Source organism: Diorhabda sublineata, chromosome 2, assembly GCF_026230105.1.
Source record: "Diorhabda sublineata isolate icDioSubl1.1 chromosome 2, icDioSubl1.1, whole genome shotgun sequence".
NCBI lineage: Eukaryota > Metazoa > Arthropoda > Insecta > Coleoptera > Chrysomelidae > Diorhabda > Diorhabda sublineata.
Genome location: NC_079475.1, coordinates 1,757,019 through 1,778,909, shown reverse-complemented (window position 1 = coordinate 1,778,909; position 21,891 = coordinate 1,757,019). Strand labels below are relative to the sequence as shown.

Here is a 21,891-nt window from a genome sequence, read left to right as displayed (position 1 = left end):
TGGATTTAAACACTCAAAATATTTTGAATATTTGGAATAATTGCAAAAATAGATGAATTTAAAAAAATGCTGGAGCAAAAAATGTACCGTACAAAATTCTCTACAGATTGGTATTCAAGCATTTTTTTCCTTACTTCAAAATTTTCATAGTAAAATGAGTTCATGTACTCAAAAACATTTTGAATTACGGATAAATCGAAAACTATGAGGGATTCCATACAGACTGCAGGGACAAAAAATGTGGAGCAGAGATTCTGTACAAAAAAAGTTTAAATTTTTCACTATAACCTCAAAATTTCAAATACTCAAAAACATCAATTTGATTTAGCAATTTATAATTGGATAAAAAATATTATATGATGAAAAGGTGTTGAAGTACTGGTAAATAAAAACTCTCTATTAAAATTTTTAAGATTTCACAAATTAGTATGCACTTGCTCACAACTGGATGGTCCTCACGACAACTGTTTTTTTCTCGAAGGGATTGAAGTGGTATTCGAGGTCTGGCTATTAAATAACGAGACTGCGCGCCTAGAGGGTGCCCTAGACGGTTGGGTATCTAGATATCTTGTTTATGCATGTTCTAAAACACGTTTCCGTTACTATTGTAGTATTTATGCAGTGGCGGTTTAAAACGAACTTGTTTTTTCTCACCATGTGTGACGAAAAACGGAGTTAAATTGTAAAAAACTCTGACTGAGTACTATAAATCGTTGCAATAGGCTTATGGGGACAATTCTCTATCTCGTGTGCGGGTTTTTAAGTGGTGTAAGCGCTGTAGTGATGTCATTGAAGATGACCAGCGCCCAGGTCGTCCTGTGATTGTTTCAACTCCGGAAACAGTGACCAAAATCAACCGAATTGTGCGTGCAGATCGTCGAATGAGGCTGCAAACGCCGATGAATAACCGATTAGAAAAATTTTACACGAGTAGTTACATGACAAAACTCTGTGCGAAGTTGGTGCCAAAAAATCTGACTTCTGATCAAAAGCGTCAACGGATCTGCTCAGATTTCCTTAAAAGGTTAGAAAAAGATCTGTTTTGAAAGAGACCCGATTTGAGTCGACGGAAGCGGTAAAGCAAAAAACGGCAGAGCTCCTAAAGGCTCTCACTAAAGAAGACTTCCAGTACTGTTTCGATCAATGGAAAAAACGTATGGAAAGGTGTGTGGCGAGGTACATTCGAATGTAGAATAATTTTTATAATAAAACCTCATATTAGCGAACTTGAGGCAATGCGCAAGAAAGTTTATCTTTTGAAACAATTGTTTGGGTTTAGAAAACACTCTTGGATTGTTATTAAGTTATTAGTTATTTACGTTATAAGTCCGGAGATTAAGTACGATACGAGATAGATGTTTATGGACGAGGCGACGAAGCGGCCGAGTCAAGAGTATCTAATCGAATACCGTGATAATAACTACGGATGTATATCGTAATATGTTTTCTTTCATAATAGTACGATATTGCCGTCAAAAATTCGCTGCAATTTCCTGTAGTCCACGTTCAGATAATGGCTTCCTGTTGTCCAACTTAACCCTGCAACGAACGCTATGTTGCAGATTTTATACAATAATAAAAATGACGTAATTAACAATCCAATAATAAATTTAATATATTATTATGTGACTCGTATATTTTACTCACCATCTAGTTATAATACAACCAGCAGTAACACAAAAATAAAACAACAACAAAAAACAAGAATAATCGGATGAGGTTACATTCACTTGTCCACGTGCATTGTCTTGATGAAACAACACTTTCTTCTTAGCCAAATGCGGCCGTTTTTGTATGATATTTTCGCATAATATTCGTCGTTGATAGTTTTTCCTTTTTCAAGTTAGTCTATGAAAATTATTCCACGCGTATCCTAAAAAAACGACGCCACGACCTTGCCTGCAAATGCAACGGTCTTTACCTTCTTTGTTTCGGGTGTGAAGTGATGGACCCACCCATCCTTGGTTATGAAACATCGCTAAAATTTGACTTTATTTCTTTAAAACGCGTCACCCATCTTGAGCACAACTTTTTCATGTCCAAATTTGCAGTTAATTTCCGATGTATCGCACTTTTTGAAATGCCTACTACGTCTGTTAGCTCGCACACTTTGAATCGACGATTATCCAGTACAGCTTTGTGGTTTTTCTCCAACATTTCTGGAGTCGTCACCTCATTTGGTCCACCACTTCGATGCTGGTCTTCGCAGGTCGTACGGCCTCGTTTAACGATATTTTACTAACCTAACCAATATTTTACTGTTGATTGATGTCTATTGACGTAGATTGAAGTCGAATCACATCAATTGTTATATATTTATGTGAATTGACATCTACTTTTTTCAGATATTGTCGATTATCATCCATTGAAGCCAATTGAGATCTATTGTCGATTTCTGATGTCTATTGACGTCATTAGATCGTAATTCAAAATTTTACTGTTAATAACGAAGGAATAGAATACAGTTCAGCTTTTATAATGGTTGGGCTAATGCCTTTCAAATTAAAGTGTTGTATCACATATCGATGACCAATTTTTCCATGTTTACAAATTTACTGAAAATGTTCGCTATTGATGGCTGTTTGTACTTTTCCATCTCTAGGTCAGGCCTAGTTCGTTTGTATCTTGTTCTCTTGTTCTTTGTAATTAATTTCTTTTTTGGAAAGTTTGAACATTTCTGTATATATATATATATATATATATATATATATATAGTAAACGAATTGTATTATTAGTTTACAATTAGTATGTAAACATTCCTTCAAAATTTGTTGATGTTTTTTTTTTTATTTTAATTTATTAAACCGTCAACGTATTCATAATAAAAATTTCTACTGAACTTGACACCGATTTCGAATGTTTGAAATCTCGACAGGATTTACCGACAATTTATTTATAAACCAATTAAACGACCAAGTGATACATGGGGAATTCGATTACTTCGTATGGGATCATTTGAAATCCTTTTTTATCAACTGGAATGATTTTTTTTCTGTTTTCCATTTTGATTTTGGTAATTATCTTATCATAAACGTTATGAGTGATTACACCCTCTATAATTTTAATTTAGCGGCAAAAATAAGGGTTGAAACAAGTGGTTTACCTGCCTGATTAAATATTATTATCAAGGAATGAATAAATTAGCGTACTAAGTAGATATGTCAATAAACAACAATCAAAGACATTCATTTATTCAAATAAAACCATCAGGAACATTTTTTTCCAAATATTTTATTGAATTGAAACTAATTTTTACAAAAATTTATTGAATTTTCTTATTTATTAAATTTACTAGTTTTTTTAACAAATCAATTCAAATATCTCATGATTAATGAAAATATGATAAGAACATTCCAAGACTTTTTTGTTCTTCATTAATAAATGAACAAATTCAGCTTTGAAACCGAGCTGTAACTTCATTATTTAGAAAATTATAAATAATGTTAAAAAAAATAATGTTATTTTCTTATTCTAAGGATCTAATGAATTGAAACTAATTTTTACAAAAGTTTATTGAGTTTTTTTATTTATTAAATTCACTAATTTTTTCCCATTTCAATTCAAATATCTCATAAACTAATGAAAATATGATAAGAACATTCCAAGACTTTTTTTGTTCTTCATTAATAAACGAACAAATTGAGCTTTGGAAACGAGCTCTAATTTTATTATTTAAAAAATTATAAATAATATTTAAATAAAATTGATGTTATTTTCTCATTCTAAGGATCTAATGAATTAATTATTAGTTTACAAAAAATTATTGATTTTACAGTTATGAACATTCTACAATTATAATTTTTTTAATTTTTATTTTTTTTTTGGAACGTTTCGGTGGTGGTGAGTCATAAGATTCTTCATTGTTTTCTTATTCTTTTTCTTTTGGTTCAACTACATAACTTTCCAACATACTGTAAATTCAATAAATTTTTGTAAACTTTGTAAAAATTACTTTCAATTCATTACAATAACCGGAAAAAATTCCTGTTGGCTTTATTTACATGATTAATTTTTTAATGTCTTTGATTGTTAATAAAAAAGTGAAAAATTCGAAAACAATTTTTGAATTTTTTCAAAGGGGATATTTTAAGATCAACCCCAAAAAATTTAACAAATTCTAGAGTTGTAGTTTTGATATAATCAGATATAAGGTTAAAAACTATGATTATTCACAGTTTTCAACTATTATTTAATTTTATTAGTCACCAATCTTTACATACAAGTATTCTGATAGAAATTTTCCTGCGAAATACACATAAATATATGCTGTCCTGCAATAACTGTACTTTTATAAGTATTCCTGTAAGTATTAGGTTAGTAGGATTAAGGTCAGTTCGATAAAATCGTTACGAAGGGAAATTACAAACGTAATCTAAGTTATTTTGAAAAACAAATTCCTTACAAAACAACGTCATTCCCAGTTACAACTAAGGGTACGAACAGGACAAGTGGGTCGCGGTAGAAGTCGACTGCACATAGCGAGGAAGTCACCAGCGGTGTCAGTCCAGCTCAGACCATTGGAAAGTGATGTCGATTGATACAAGTTCGGATGGTGATGAAATTTCAGTGGGAACTAAGTGGTGGATGATAGAAAATCTACTTAACAAGCGGTTTTCAGTTCACCCAATATATCATGATATGGATGTGGACTGGATAAAAATACTATCTAGTCTGTTATCCTTTTTGGCGTATTAACAATAAGCAAAATAAACCCTGGTCCACTAAAGGTTTAAGTATATCTGCAAAGACTATACCAACTTTATCTTACCTAAGGAAATTCACGGATAGTGTCTTCTTCAAAAATTACGTGAAACTGCCAAAAATATTTCTAAAGAAACATGGTCGGTCCATCGTGAATGATCTAAGAAATGAGGTTTCTTCATTTAGTATAATCTCCACTTCATTTGATAACCTTAATAATTACTTTGTAAATGTAGCCGAAAATTTATCAAATTCTATAACTCCTTCTAATGGTCCGCTTTTATATCTCCCTGATGTTAATGCTAAATTACACAGTTTCTTCCTTATGCCCTTAGTTTTAGCAGAGCTTCGCTGTACAATTGATGACATCAAAATTAAATACAAATCTGGAACTGATAGACTTCTGGAATTCTGCCCGATTGCATATTAAATAACCTTATCGCTTTAATTAACATTTCATTTCAAAATAGTGTTTTTCCCCATTGCCTTAAGGCCTCTGTATAAAGATGAGGATGAAAATCAAGTATCGAATTATCGTCCAATTGCACTCCTATCTAAGATCATAGAAAAATTGGTCAAAAATAGGCTTTTATCATTTCTGTTGAAATATAAAATACTTCCTTCCTCCTGTTTTGCGTTGGGATCAGTTTACAAAGAACTGAACTTATCTACCTTCCTAACAGTTTATTATGCCCTTATTGAGTCACATCTCCCTTCTGGTGTACGTGTGGTGCGACTCAATTTGGACGAATCTTCAAACTAAAAAAGGAACGCGGAACACGACTATTACCTACCTACTCCACGTTCAGAATTAGTTAAAGGCTTAATATTTTACAATGCAAAAAATGCACAATCACATGCCAATTGAAATCAAACCGATATCATCTTTTTTACCTATAATTTTGTTACTCATCGTGGTTCCTTCTGTATATTGAAATTTAATTGTATTTATATCTTTATTTAGTTATTTTATGTTTGTTTTTTTAGTTTTTACAAACTTTACAAGCTATTGAGAAAATACTCGTAGTTAGTCCTTTACGATTATACTAAAATTACAGAATTTCAGAAGTTTCTAATATTACTGAAATTTTAGAAAAAAAAAATGAAAACTCAATTTTGGTCACACCACCTTTTAAGGGTGATATCTCGGACAGAGGGAATTTTATTACAATTTAATTTCATACGAGCAATCACCTCCCGAATTTTGTCGCATGAATTTAAAAACACCGTGTATATATGACACGGCAGGGTGCAGGAATGGGAATCAAGTAGACTTTATAATAATCCACTAATTTGATTATTAAACACGACTATTTTTACAGGGTACATTTACTTGACTGGACTATAAAATATCTTTACCAGCATGAGTCATTCTCTACAATTTTGGTATTATATTATACATGTCATATGCAAAAGGTGGTATGTGGAATTTTATAAATTATGTTTCATTAGATTAGTAATAAAAACACATAATATTTTTAGCTTCTAGATGATTACATAAATATTACATTACAATTGATACGCCATTGTTTGTTTTTTTGAAAATTTCATTTAATCACTTTTGTGGTAGTTACATTTTATTGGAATTTTGACGAATTTTTAGTGCTAAGATGTTAACTATTTTCTAAAAATATTTATTTGTTAAAAAAATTTTACACCAAATGGTTTTCAAAGTACATTCATTTTAAAATAATATTTACAGTGCTTCAATTTTTTTAACTTACAACAAGACATAGTAAAACTTAGAAAATTAGTTTTGTTACAAAAGCTCTGCTACGTGATAAAATCAAAATTATTTGCTCTGGTCAAAAAAGTAAAAACGTATTTGTCTGAAAATGTACACCTGAGAAACTCGTTCTGTATCCAGCCAAACAATTCTTCGTAGAAAAATTGTATGATTCCTGATGAAGAACTAGCACTTTATTAAAAATCATTCCTTTAATACGTGCGACAAGAATTCAGAATACGAGGAGGGTATTGTGAATTGTAAAAGTTTTTTAGAGTTCCATTACCATGTAGTTCCAAGATTATTCTATTTTTTTTTTAAGTTATACTCGCAAATTTTATCCCTTTTTTGATTTAGAGGGCTATACAAAATCTCAGACGTCGACACTTGCAAGAAGATCCGACCCAACGGTCGTATCGCGAAAACTTGAACTCGACAACCTCTCGGTGGAGTTGGCTGCGCTACCTCGGCGACAAGTAGATACGAGCTCGCGCTCTTCGAAGTAATTTATTGATAATCAATTGCTAAAAGATAGCACGAGCTCCAGATCCCGAAATCTACCCCTTAGACTCGAACTGGACAAACCCTCGGCGGTATTAAACACCAAAAGCCTGGGTTTCACTTAATATTTTATTATTATAAGAATAGATTTTTTTAGATAATTTCTCATTCCGGTCATGACAAGAAAATGAGATCTCACAAAACGATTTTTGTTCATTCTGGCGTAAGCAAAGCGTGGCAAAGTCCAAGTGGTTATGTCCATATTAGGTGTACAATTTATATTTTAGAACTTGTAACAAAGAAAATCAAAGCCCTTCAAATTTTAACTACGACACCCTCTTTGGTCTTACAGTCATCCAAAATTCTCGACTCTTTTTTTGCGTAGACCATAGCCAATCATAATTCAAAATTCAATATTCAAATTGACACTAATAGAATTATCAAGCGTAGTGATTTATTGATTGCTATAACTCGGAAATATATTAGAAATAGTATACTTTGGTGTTCCATTTTGCCACAATCCCACTAGGAAAATGCGTATTTATATCAATTAGTAGATCACATGCATCATAAATATAAAAATAAAAATAAAAATAAAGACGATTTAGAAATATATATAAATATTTCAATTAATCAATGTTTCTATTACGTCACTTTTAATATTGAATTTTGAATTATAATAATTGAATAAGTATTCGAAAACTCAGAAAATATATTAAAGTTTGTCCACTTTGGTGTTTCATTGCCACGTTCCCAATAAGATCTACTTTATTAGACCTTTTAGATAAGCTTAAGTTTCTAAATCGTCTTGATTTTAGGTCTCTTCTGTTATAAAATAATTTTTTTTTATAATTTATGAAAGGTGAAAATTTTGACGTTTCGACTATTTTCAGTCTTTATCAACATATTTTCATAAAGACTGAAAGTAGTCGAAACGTCAAAATTTTTATTCGAATTCGATTATCGGATATATATATATATATATATATATATATATATATATATATATATATATATATATATACAGGGTGTCTAGCCATCGGGAAATAGCGGGAAAAAAGCGGGAATTTTTTGGCAGCGGGAAAAGATGGGAAAACAACGGGATTTTTTTTCGAGATCGGGAATTTTCGGAGAAATGCACAGAAAGTTGTAGTTTCAATACATAATTTGCTTCCTGCTAGCAAAATTGATATAGGATTTTCAACTAAGAGCGCATTGAAGAATGCTAAAATCAAGCCCTCTGGTGAATTATTGACTAAATTCATGATTGATTGTAAGAATTGTTTCGTTAAAATTATTTAAAAAATTCAAGAACGATCACCTCTATTGTATAAACTTACAAAGTACATAACTTGTGTGAATCCAAATTTAATCGCACATCAATCCAACGTAGCTCTACAGCGACTTGACTCTTGCTTGGCTGTTCTGGTTGACACGAACAAGTTGATTTCTGGCTCGACGGCTGACAAAATAAAAAAAGAGTATCGAGATATTCTACAATTTTCTAACACCATTCAATCCATGAAGATATATAATCGAAGTGTAAAAAGGCTTGATAAATTTTGGATAGAATTGATAGAAGATTCCGGTTTGACCTGCCCGAACTTGATTAATTTTCTAGAAATAATTTTCATTTTATCTCATGGAAATGCAGCAGTTGAGCGCGGATTTTCCGTAAACAAAGAGGCAATCGTTGTAAATCAGGCGGAAAACAGTCTAGTTGCCTTGCGCATCATTTATGATGCAGTTACTGCGGGAGGGGGCATCAAACACGTATCTATCACATCTAAAATGATGTTGAACGTGCGAATGGCGCATAGTAGATATGTGGAGTTCTGTCAGAATAAAAAAAATGAAGATGCACAAAAACAAAAGGAGTCTAATGAAAGAAAAAGAAAAGCAGAAGAAGTTAAAGAATTGAAAGCAAAACGAAAGAACTTGTTAGAACAAACATCAGCTTTAAATGACCAAATCAAAAATTTAGAAAAGAATAAATAAATGAACCTATTGTGATTCGCTATTGATATAAGTAGTCATTAATTCAATAATATATTTCATTTATATTTTGTTATGAGTAACTAATATGTATCATTCTTTATGAAAAAACAATAAAAAAGCGATAATTATATTTTTTGTATTGAATGCTATTGTTTATTGAATATTACTAAAAATTGGTTTACTAATATCGGGAAAATTAGAAAAAGTTGTCGGGAAAAAGCGGGAAAACTGCGGGAATTGAGATGCACGTCAGGTCTAGACACCCTCTATATATATATATATATATATATATATATATATATATATATATATATATATATATATATATATATATATATATAACTACAGACATCGAAATACCATCATAATCGTGTTCAGGAGGTCTCAAAACATGGGAAAAATGATGTGCTCCCAATTTTTCTTCTAGTCATGCCTACCGTAATAGTCTAATTTTTCCTTGAAAAATTGGACTAAAAACATGTATCCGACAAATCCCGCATTCGCCAAACTTTATACATTTTCATCAAAATCTAACAGTACCGGCTTCACGGTTCATGTCGTGAACGAGTTAGTGAAATTAAATACTTTGGTTTATAAATATGAATCAAAATTCTTATTTTTGATTACTTTCCGTAGTGCTAAGGAAATTCTTACTTTCTTTTGATGTAACTATTTATTTTCAGCTTTATAATGTCACATCACAGTGATGACAACATGCTCATAGCCACAAGTGATTCATTCTGGGAACCCGGCAACTACAAAAAGACTACGAAACGAATTGAAGATGGTTACAAATTGTGTCAAGAACTAATATCATTGGTTAGTGAACGAGCCGATATAGAAAGAAACTATGCGAAAGCGATGAAAGCGTGGTCGAAAAAATGGAATGACGCAATAGAAAAGGGACCGGAATATGGAACTACCGAAGCAGCTTGGAAGGGATCGTTAGTTGAAGCAGACCGGAGATGTGATTTACATTCTAGAATAAGAGATAAATTAGCCAATGATGTTGTTAATAAAATCAAACAATGGCAAAAGGACAATTATCATAAGGTATAAAAAACGTTATTTTTCATTTTTATTTGGTTTATTTAATTCTAATATTACTCCCTCTGCTATGGCGAAGGGCTCTAACCCTGTCAGGCATCGAAGAAATTAAATTCTGGACGTACCCCGCCGCCATAGTATCCCATTCTTCTCGAAGATCTGATTTATTATCCCACAAATGCTCTATGGGATTCAGATCGTGCAAGCCAGTCCAGAACTGTGATTCGTCCGGGCGTGGAAATTAATTCCACCCTAAACTATAACTGATCCCCTTTCAAAAGGCCGTGATTCACGAATGGTACATTGAGTAAATCGCTTCCCTGGTCGTCTTCATACTCTATCTCGATCGTCCGAATGGTATAGACCGAATCGAATAAAACAGTTCACCATTGTTACAGAGTTCAATGAGAATACTGATCGGCAAATAATCTCCTCTCTCTTCGATGCCACTGTACACTAAACTCACTTATAATAATTCACTTATCACTATCTCTTAACTAATTTACATAATTTATTCAAATTCTTCGATTACTTTCTATTTTGGAACACACGTTCGTAACTATATAATTTTTCTTGAAGTTCGTCTACTTCATACTTTATCAATTCCATACTTCGTCTTTTCCTGGTACTTTTCTATACTATATTCCAATAATTTCTATTCCTTTTTTGGTATTTTTTTAAAATTTTTTTGTTTATATTGTGATGTTTTTCCTATATATTCAAACTTCTCATATGACGGGATAAATTCATATAGATAGTGTCCTACTTAATTAATTTATACACTTACACTAGATTCACTAAATTATCCACTAAGACTTACTATTCACCGCTTACTTTTTATTTTACTGACCGACTCACTGACAAACGAGAGCCTATTTATACAAAACTGATTTCTCGATAATTCGGTTCTATAATGTAAATAAATGAAAAGGACTTACTAGAAATTGATGCTATGAAAACAACCATAACATACTGTAAACGGGTTATAAAAAACAATTCAAATCGTTATTGGAAACTTATACCCTGCTACCAAATTTTAGATTCTATCAACATAATTGAACAGAACCGGCTTGACGGTCCATATCGTGGACGAGTTCGTAATATTGTTGATTTCTCTGCTATCCCTTTTTTATTTTTTTATGTAAAAAGTTGTTCAGGAAACACGTGCTTTGGTAACTGATCCATAGACATGTACTGGTCGTCTGCAGGTGGAATTATGCTGAATAGTTCGGAAGAGTGGTAGTGGCAGGAGACTCGGGTCAGCAACTTTTCTTCTATGCTCTAAGCTGTCTAAGTTTCTGGTCCACTCTGGTTCGCTTATAAGTCGAATTGATTTCTTGAGATAGATCTGGGCCTTATAGAGAATTAGAAGATGCTGCGAAGTATATAGCTTTTTGGTCTTGAAGAGGGCTCCAAGTTTTTGTGAAGCTACCGTGGTTAAATGCCAGGACATATTGCTTCCAACCTCAACACCCAACAGTCGAATTTGCGGTGATGGCGATATTTTCTGTCCTGGCAGGAGCAAATCCTGAGCTGCAGTGCCAGTTTTTTTTGTAAAAATAGCAGTCTAGGTCTTTGCTGCATTAAACTCAGATTGTTTTCACTCCGAAATGTTTTCAAGATTTGATGTTGATTTTAATGACAACACCAAATTGCTATAGTCGTCAAAGCTACAGATCGGGTTTGCAGTTTGGTCGAGTAGATCGTTGATGATGTAGAAAGAGAGTGGGAGGACTTCAAACCTTTTTGCGGTGTGTCCGTCGATAGTGACTTGGATGGATCGGTCTTTGCGAAAGCTACTAAACCAGTCGATAAGTGAAGACGACAAACCGTACGATCTTAATCTATTTAGAAGATTGGCATACAAAATTTCGTCAAATCCTTCGAAATGTACAGTGCGTTTCCTCTAGATTTCTTTATAGCTCTATTCCATACGTGACATAGGCCAAGAGTTCCCCGGTTGATCTATGTTCATGGTTGTATTAATGGTTGCTGATGATGATCCATGACCTTGGCAATAGTTGGGACCAAAGCAATCCGACGGTAGTTATTGAGAACCATCTTCTTTCCTTTTTTTTGTATGGATTGAACCCGAGCAATTTTCCAATCTAAGGGGACGAGATCTCTTTCATACGATAGAGGAAAGAGTTTGCTTAGGAGACTTGTTAGTTCAGCTGTGCAATTATTCAATAGGATTGTTGGTATTTCATCTAGGTCAGTTGTTCAATTTGATTTCTCCAGGTATTTCTTGGTCTGCATCTGCCTCTGCCTCTTGTTCATACTAGGTATCCATTGTGTTATCTTCCTAACTTCTTCTGTAGACTTCCTTCTCATGATGTATCCTACCCAATTTAGTCTGATCCGATTATAGTTCTCAGTATTTTTCTCTGGATTATCTTCAGATCTTCTTCATTCTTCTCATTTATCACTGTTGCTTCCATATCGAAGGTGATTCTACCCATATGATGGGAGAATATTCTACACATACCAAGTTTCCGAGTTAGCCCCATCTTGTAGACTGTTAAGAGCGACGAGTCGGTAAAGTAGCCGCCACAGTCGTAAATACGGCGACAACGGAGTCCAAACGGCTAGTTATTCATAAAACAATTCATTTATTTTTAGTCTATGATGAATATAAAAGAAAAGAAAGATATGGAAGATACTTTCAAAAAGGCGCAAAAACCTTGGACCAAACTTTTACAAAAAGTGGAAAAAGCTAAAACTGATTACCATACAGCGTGTAAAACGGAAAAATCGGCTTCTAATCAAGAAAGAAACGCGGCGGGAGACACATCATTTTCTGCTGATCAGGTAAAGTAAAAATATTTATATTTATACTCTTTCTATACGTGGGGTGAATTAATAAATATTGTCTCTCACTATACAATACACTTAACTTACAATAATTTAGTTAAAAATATCACTTGAACAATTTCTGCGATTACTTTCACTAATTTGTTCTTTTCGCTAGTACTATTTCTTTAAAGGCATAATCGATTTCTTGTTTGGGTGTCAATGGTCCATGGTAGGGTAGTGGAAATAGGAAAAGGGCTTGTTTGTGAAAGGTCTGTGCTGTCGAGAAGCTTTATGGGATTATTGGTGGAATGATTGATGGTTGGTATAAAGTTTTAGTGGTGGTTATGAATAGTGGGTTTAAGGGGTTAGATGATACAGAGGCAGCATAAGAAAGAAGTAGTTGCTGTCGTCGGGTCCAAAGTGGAGACTCATTAGCTTAAAAATTATTAGATCGTCTACATGTAAAGCATATTTAATAGGGAAAAGGAGGAGAGCAGAGATATAGATTAAATAGAATGGGGTTTAGAATAGACCCTTGGGGGACACCGTCATTTTGGTTATAAGTCGACGATTAGCATTAACAGAGACTTTAAAAAAATCTAATAGCTAGGAAATTCTGAATAAAGTAGTAATTTAAAGTAGTTAGTAGTTAATATATTTAAAATTAATTGTCTACTTATTGTACCAACAATATCGAATACCGATGCAATGACTTTTTGTTTAGTGACGCAGATATATGGTATTGTAGAACAAATACAGCAATTTCTTTAAGACCTCCTGACTTTAACAGTCTCAGTTGCGCCAATAGAAAGGTCTTTTTCAAAATTAAAAATAATTAAACATTCTCAGATTTTTCTGTTATATCCATTGTGACCACTTTTTCGTCTGTCAAAGCTAGATAAAATGAATTTTAAGATATTGAACTTTGTATTTCATTTTATTTTATAAAATTGTTATTAGAAATTTTTTAATGTAAATATTGAAGGAGCCAACAAGCTAGGAACGGCCATGCTTCCTCACCTCTTATACAAAGAGATAAACTAAAACTTGTAAAATAAAAAATGCGTAGAATTTGTTAAAGAATTCGATTATCGTATATAAAGTACCACTTAATTGGGTATATTTCGAAAAAATTTTCTTTTTTAATTTTTTCAGTTACACCCTCTAGCGGTAGACCTAATTAAGAAGAAGAACATATAGTTGCGATCCTTTCATTATATTCACTTAGGGATAACTAATTTCATTTTTAGTTTTCTACCCTTTTGTGAATTAATATTAATCTATTGCTTGTTATAGGTTAGGAAAATGCAAGACAGGGTACAAAAATCTAAGGAAGAAGTTCAAAAGTGTCGAGAAAAATACGAATTGGCGCTCCAAGAAATAAATCAATATAACCCTAAATATATGGAGGATATGACAGTTGTATTCGATAAATGTCAAGAAATGGAAGCTCAAAGGCTTAATTTTATAAAATCGATTCTATTTGAAATACATAAACACCTCAATTTGTCTCAAGATCCAACGTAAGTGCCTCAATATCACATTTAAAAATGACCTTCTAATCAACAACATTAAAACTGATAAATTAACTAGTTTTGAGTGTTTTGAATTTTTTAATCTACTCGAAGGTTGTTTCGGGGAGTCATTTACAGCACCTATACTTAGAAGATATGTTGTACAAGACTTTACATCTCATTGTTCTTGTGTACCACTTCCCAAGGTGTTAGTACTACTCCTTCAAGGTACTTAAGCCTTTTAGCAAAATAGACCTTCACAGAGTAGATGGCTCTGCTGTTTCCATCACTTGCATCTGTCAGAAGACCTACCACCAGTTTAATGTCGTTTCTGTTCATCACTAGAAGTTCTTCAGAGCTTATATAATTATGGTTATGAATATTTTGGATTGTCTTGGTCATGAAGCTTTTCTCCAGTCAACTGATTCTTTAGCGATCCATTTAATTCGTTATTGATGAGGCATCTCCTTGGTACGGAGTCGTTGCCCCCTTTTTGTCTGCGCCCTCATTGCCTGGTATACCTAGGTGAAAACATAAGAGGTCTCATGTTTTTGTTAGCTAGTGCTTTCAGAGTTTGCGCTCCCACACTAGTTGGATGTGCACTCAATAGACTCTATTTTCTCTATTTTGGATCAATAGACTCTATTTTGGATGTTTGAATGATTTTTTTCATTGTTGAGGTGTCAAATTAGTTTTTTGTACATTTCCGGTGTATCAGCATTAATTTTTAAAGTGTCATATATGTATATCGATGGAGGTTTTCCTTCGTGTTTGTTTTTTTCCTTTTTTTGACTACCCACCATTCATGCGGATTGTCTTGAGTGTCTGTTTCACTGTTACTATTTTCTATCTCCATATCTTATAGTGTAAGGTATGAATTATTCTGGTATATATTTGGTTGTATATGCATTGGCTAGCTGGAGGTTTAGATTACATCTGTGGTGTCTTTGGAATTGCTAGAGTTTGCTGTTTTCGAATGGTTGGTGCACATTGTAGTTGACTAACGATTAGTCCAAATTGACTAATGTATGACTGGTTTAGATGGAATCCATTTTTGTTATAATCGGTAATTACATTTCTTTCAAGTCGATTTTTTCGAAGACCCTGCACCTTTTATTGTAAAAAATTCTTCTTTGCCCAGAGCAATTATTCGCTAATTTTGTTGAGGTATTTAAATCATCAATTTTGGAATTAAGCAAAAACTAAAATATTATGGAAAACAAAAGCTTGTCGAGTAAAGTTGAGACACACTATAACTTTTTAAGGTGTCATTTCTTAAGACAATTTTTATGCCTTATGATTGAGGAGACAGTCCCCTATCGAAATATATATCTGTACATCAGAGGTAAACTATCGTAATTGACATTTTTCTGACTTTACAGGGGAGCTCCACTATTTCAGCCCTTAAATTTATTTGTGACCATTTAAAAATGTACGATACTATTTCACAACCACCACGAGCACCCACTGTTTCATCCCACATGGATTTTTCACTCATTTTGAGAACAATAACTCATTTGTTTTGTTACAAATATAAATAATGGAGTATAATTATTACTATTTGACACTTAAAACACAATAAAACATGTAAACAAGAAAAGTAGTAGCAATACCTCCTATAACTATTACCTTGTGGACACATGTCAGCTTTTGACAGTGTTGCCTTTTTTTATCTAACACACTTGCATCTTCTTCGCATCAGTATTTAATAGGGGTATACAGTTGTAACTCAAGTTACTTGACTTTTCCTCGTATCATATCATGACAGATACATTAAATTCACATTGGCTATGACGCCATTTATTAGCTGGGCAGATACGACAACTATCCAATCAAGAATATACACTTTGATAATGCAGTTACATCAATAACCCCAAAATCGAGAATTATGTAGTTATATCGTCCCTATTTCTAATAACTAATGACAAATAAATTATTATTTATTGTTTATACAGGTTAACTCAAATATATGAAGAATTTTATCATACAATTAACAACGCTGATTACGAAAAAGATTTAAAATGGTGGTCGAACAATCACGGCGTTAACATGGCAATGAATTGGCCCCAATTCGAGGTAAAATTTCAAAATATTCTGTTTAGATACGCATGTGTAGTTTTATTATTATTTTTTTATTTTGTGATTGCGTTTTCGTCTAGGACTACACTGAAGAATTTCGTGACATCCACAAAGGGAAATCCAAAGAGGCTTCTCCATCCGGAATCACTTTGATCCATCAGCGTCAAGTCGGAGAAGATTTGCATGTATGCTTTTTTAATTATTTAATAAGGGTGAATGTTTCAAAAATATCACACGCTAAATGTCATTTATCAATATACACTGCTCAAAATAAAAAAATGCATAATGATTATTTAAAAATGTGGTCAATAGCATGAAAATCGGTCCTGACATCATTTTTGACGATATCAAATCCAAATATGACCTCAACCTAATCACCCTTCGTTTGTGGGGGACTTATTTTTTATATATTTCAATTTCTAGCCCGAAAAAGTTTTTTATACAATTTATAGGAAATTTCGTGCTCTACAAATTCAATTACCACCATTTTAATGATTTTTAATCATAAACGGTTAACTATATATTTAGCAAAAACTATATTATAAAAAGTTTGGAGCGCCATAATTAAAAATCTGTGCGTTATACAAAAAAAATTTTCAAATAAAAAAGATGCCAAAAATTATTATCTATAAAAATGATTTAAGCTATTTTTGTCGTACTATACGCGGTTTGATAGATATTCGATAAAACGTATTTTTCAAGCCCCCCCAAGACGGCCACTAACTAACCTACTTTTTCGACTAGAACCCCATGACTTCTGAAAAAAACACGATTCATATTTTATCTGGACTGGGATTCGCAAAAATCCCACAATTCATTTGGGTTAAAAATCAGTAAAATAAAATTGAGACATATTTTTATACGTCCTTTTATGATTCGAAATAAAAATACAACCAACTTTCAAATGTGATCATTATAAAAAAATTTACAGAAGCTAAAATTAAATTTTAAAAATTTTTAAATTAAGCTAATCTCATTATACACTAGTGAAAATATTAATTATTATTTAATTGAATTTTTTTTTGAAGTGTTCACCTATTTGTCTGTTTTGTAGATTGTATATTAACAATTTTTTATTTGTATTCTTAGAAGATTATATTTTGAGGTATGTATTGTGAGATATGTTCACCTTGAAGATGAGTTTCTTCGAGTTTTTGAATCGATTAATTGTTGAATTGTGAGTTTTTAGAATGACATCGAAATATTTTGGTTTTACTTTAAAGCATTTTTAAATTTTAAAACTTTTAAAAATATTTGGTTTATAACATCAAAATCTTTTTATCTTTTCAACTTTTTATTTTTTGTATCTTTTTATTTTATTTTACTGATTATATATCTTGATTTTAGGTGTCTTTTCATAGAAAATTAGTTTATAATAACAGGTAAAAATCAAGATAAATCATGATTTTCCATGAAAAGATACCTAAAATCAAGATATATAATCACAAAAAAAATAATAATATGAAATTATTATTTTTTCCCAGTTTATTGATTTATTGGTCTATCGATAAAAATAGTAGATGAAACTCATTGGAAAAGGATGAGAATATGATAAAAATAAAAGGAAAAATAATTTACGGATGATCTAAGGTCGGGTAGGGAAAAAGGGTGAGTTTTTAAGGGTAAAAAATAGTTTAACTCGATTTCCGGAAAAACTACAAGTCAAAAACTCGAATAGCAAAGTTGTGGGCAATAAGAAGATCTACAATTTTTGTGTTTACACTTTTTTCATATAACCTCAAAATTCATGTGAAAAATAAAAAAACCAAGTTGCCTTTTTATGTACCATATACACTGTAATTTTTTTGATTTGAAATATTTATTTTTTCACATAATATCGAAAAAGCACCCTAAATTTCACACCTAAATTCTCCCATCACAAAAATCTATTTTTTTAAAAATCGATGATATTTTTGTTCGTTGAAATCTCTAATTCGTGTTGATGTATAAAAATATTACCATCACCACAGTAAATTTTCTCAGAAAAGTCTAAAAATAAGACAAAAAAACTCGCTCTTATTACTAAATTGTATGTAATGAGATTTTTTTATTGCCTTTTCTGAGAAAGTTTTTTGTTAAATAAATTTATACACCATCAAAAAGTAGATATTACAACGAATAAAAATCTGATATATTGACGGGAGAATTTTCGTTCGATTATGTCAAAATTACGTGAAAAAATAAATATTTCAATTCGAATAAATTACAGTAATTTGGGACATAAGAAGATAAGTTTTCATTACATTTCGTGAAAAATGAAATTTGTTCGTAAAAGATAAAAATTGAAAGCGAAAAATCTTGATTTTTTGAATTTTTCATGAATTTTGAGGTTATGTGAAAAAAGTGTAAATACAAAAGTTTTAGATCTTTTCATTACCTTCAAGTTTTTAACCTTAAAAACGCACCCCCTTTCCCTTCTCGATCTCAGATTGCCAGTAAATTATTTTTCCTTTCATTTTTATTATAGTCTCCTCCTTTTCCAAAAGGTTTCATCCTACTATTATTTTTTTCACTCTTTATTATTTTTACTTAACTTTTACCCTGGTTAGGGTTCTCTCTCTACAATTATGGTATACGACTAAAGCATGTCGTGTTTTTAGATAGTGCTTTACATAAAATCATTATTAATTGAATAAATAATGAAATGAAAAAATCCGAAGCAGATTAATTATTAATTTTAATTTATTATTTTTTGAATAAATTATTTATGATATAGGGTGCAACCTCAATATTTTTATTCATGAAATAGTTTCATTTCTTAAATTTTTCCTTCTGATCTGATTAAAAAACGAATCGACTGTTGATTTAAATTAATTTTTTTTCCAATTCACTGTTTCCAGTCCAGTCCAGAGAAGGTTTAAAATGTGAATAAATATATAAATGGTCGGAATTAAATGGAAACAACAATTTTGATTTTTCTTGATGTTTTGTCACAAATTAAATTTCCGAACGCAATAATATACGTGCTCGAGTATTTTTGCAACAAGATGAAACTTCAAATGTGTTTACCAACATTACCAACAGATTACAGGCACATCACAGAGTCAAAAGTTGAGCTTATTCAGCGTGTTTTCCAAGATATAGCGCAATAGCTCAATAATCATAAATGGCGGAAAAAAATAAAGTTGTCGAGGATCTCTAAGCGACCATTCGGAATTTTTTTCCGTAACAGTTAGCTTCGTTCAAATCAGTCGACACCGTTGTTATGAACCGGGATGACTCCCACGAAGTTTTTAAATTCACTGGAATTACCTGGATTACTACCTCACGATTTTCAGTTAAAATAGGAACAGTTGTCATCATGCAGCGTGACATTAATCAACCTCGACTGTGCAATGGAACTAGATGTGAAAAATTTCCGGTACATCTGGCCATTGCAATAACCATAAATAAATCGCAAGGCCAGTCGCTGGAAGTTTGAGGAATCAACTTGTAGTTTTCATGTTTCGTGCATGGACAATTAAACGTCGAAAAACATTTAACTTTGTTTATTTACCCACTACAACAAAAACCAAAAAATATAGTTTATCAGAAAACTTTAAACTGTGTGTTTGTCTATCAGTATGACATTGAAACCTTATATATAGCGAGTAGTTCATGAAAACTTTTTTTATACAAAAGTTCGGGTTTTTTATTTATCGATTGAGGCAGTACAATTCGAATTTTAGGCAACGGGCAACAACAAATTTGTTAATGCAGATTATAGATTGAAATAACCTTAGAAAGAAATTTAATGAGGTTAGATATAGCACTTCATGGACAGAATAATGTTACTTGAAAACCTTTTAACGAATAAAAAATATAATTTGAGTGACTGTGCAATCTTTTGCTTTTTGGTAATTGATTTCCAACATCACTAAATTTTTCAATTTGCTCAACGAATGTCATTTGGTTTTATCCAAACTAAGACTTCATATTATATTTAGAAAAGGAAGCATGTGATAGTTAAGGCACTTTTTACTAAGTTAACAACCTCACCAAATGATTGGCATATGAAGACACTGCAATGCATTACGTTACATAAAATCCCGTGATTTTAAGTTATTTAAATTTATAAAATTAAAGCTACTACTAACGACCCACACTGAATGAATTGATAGTGAGTTTTTATCCACTGTACTGACAAAGTCAAGGAATTTGTTTTGATCGATTAATCAATTGAACGAAAATGGTAAGTAAAAGAATTGTCACTTAACTGAATCCTAATTCTTGAAATTGTAATTTACATTTTCATTTTGGTGAGAGCACAACATTTACAATATTCTACATTAGGACTTTGATTGGTTTAACCAGATGAACAGAATTTTTGCATGGGTTGATCGATCTTAGCGTAACTGTCTTCTGCAATTGATCTTGGGCAGAACTATAACTAAGATTAATTCGTAACTTGAGCTAATTGACCTATACAATGAAAGAAAAAAAATGGGTAGTTGTAGTTGATAAGGTCAGGTATCCTCAAAAATTATCTGATAAAAATCTTGAAAATACCAGTACTAAGTATTTTTTTCCACAATTCCCTCTTTATAATCAGTGTCATTAGCTCGCTTCAAAATAATATTAATAAAGAAAAAGTTACGTTGAATTTTGGATATTACATTTTCAAGAATTGGGATATAATTCAATTCTGGCTTTTGGCTCTCCACACACTTGCTTTTCGTAGATTAGTTTTTCTCTATAATTTTCAAAATAAATTTGTTTCAATTTCAATGCGATGATGATTAATTTTTTATATTTTTTTTGTAGGGCTCCCCGAAAAGCAGGAATAATCAATGCCAAATTAATTATTTACCATGTATATAAATTCTTATATTTTTTTAAAAATATTTTATAATAAAAAAGATTTTATCGATGTTTGTTAATTTTTCTTCCCAAATCAATAATACAAATTTTCTTGGAGAATTTATTTTATAGTTATAAACAATTATATTATTAATTTAATATTAATAATTTAGTATTGTGTGATATCAAAACTGGTTAAAATATAAAAGTTCGTTTGTGTTTCTTACATTTCATTGCCTATTGTTTCCAAGATAGTTTCTTCATTGCTAATTAAATTTTCATCTTATGTCACATCCACTTCTTCTAGTTTCTTGTTCAATTTATGACTAAACTGATCTAAATTTTGAATTATCGTTTCATTATTTTCTCCTTAGTTATTATGTCGTTGCTCTCCCGCTTCTTTTATATATTTCCACACACTATTCTACAGGATCATGGATCCTTTCCCTTTCTGTACTTTCTGTACCGTTTCCTAGAAACTATATCCAACCATATATTGTGGCTATTTTGCTTCTAAGGACTTTATTTTTTTGTAAATTTGTTTATTCCAGATAATATCATTTAAAACTTGCTACCAAACTCGAAATATACAAGGTTGTCCAAAATTATTTCCAATTGTTTATATAGTTTAAAGGATGTCCAAAACTCATAGTTCTTTTTTATGTTTACTGAACCTTATTTTTTCAATGAAATGGTTGTGATTACAAAGATCATGTTTTAATATAAAGAAGATCGAAATTTTGAATTATT

General features: G+C 31.5%; 2 protein-coding genes across 3 annotated transcripts in view; both read left to right on the top strand.

Annotated features, from left to right (window-relative positions):
• The window catches only part of LOC130452864 (AMMECR1-like protein), a 336,472-nt gene that overhangs the window by 56,902 nt on the left and 257,679 nt on the right, over positions 1–21,891 (top strand). The window lies entirely within an intron of this gene.
• Positions 1–21,891, top strand: part of LOC130452857 (protein kinase C and casein kinase substrate in neurons protein 1) — a 41,908-nt gene that overhangs the window by 9,729 nt on the left and 10,288 nt on the right. The window contains exons 1-6 of one of the 2 annotated variants that reach the window (XM_056792338.1): positions 6,024–6,120; positions 9,610–9,979; positions 12,596–12,784; positions 14,066–14,292; positions 16,239–16,359; positions 16,443–16,547. In XM_056792338.1, the coding sequence (XP_056648316.1) occupies positions 6,065–6,120; positions 9,610–9,979; positions 12,596–12,784; positions 14,066–14,292; positions 16,239–16,359; positions 16,443–16,547 (1,068 nt within the window). In that variant the 5' untranslated portion in view covers positions 6,024–6,064. Of the gene's footprint in view, positions 1–6,023; positions 6,121–9,609; positions 9,980–12,595; positions 12,785–14,065; positions 14,293–16,238; positions 16,360–16,442; positions 16,548–21,891 lie in introns of those variants that run through there. The other variant, XM_056792339.1, reaches the window with a different exon arrangement.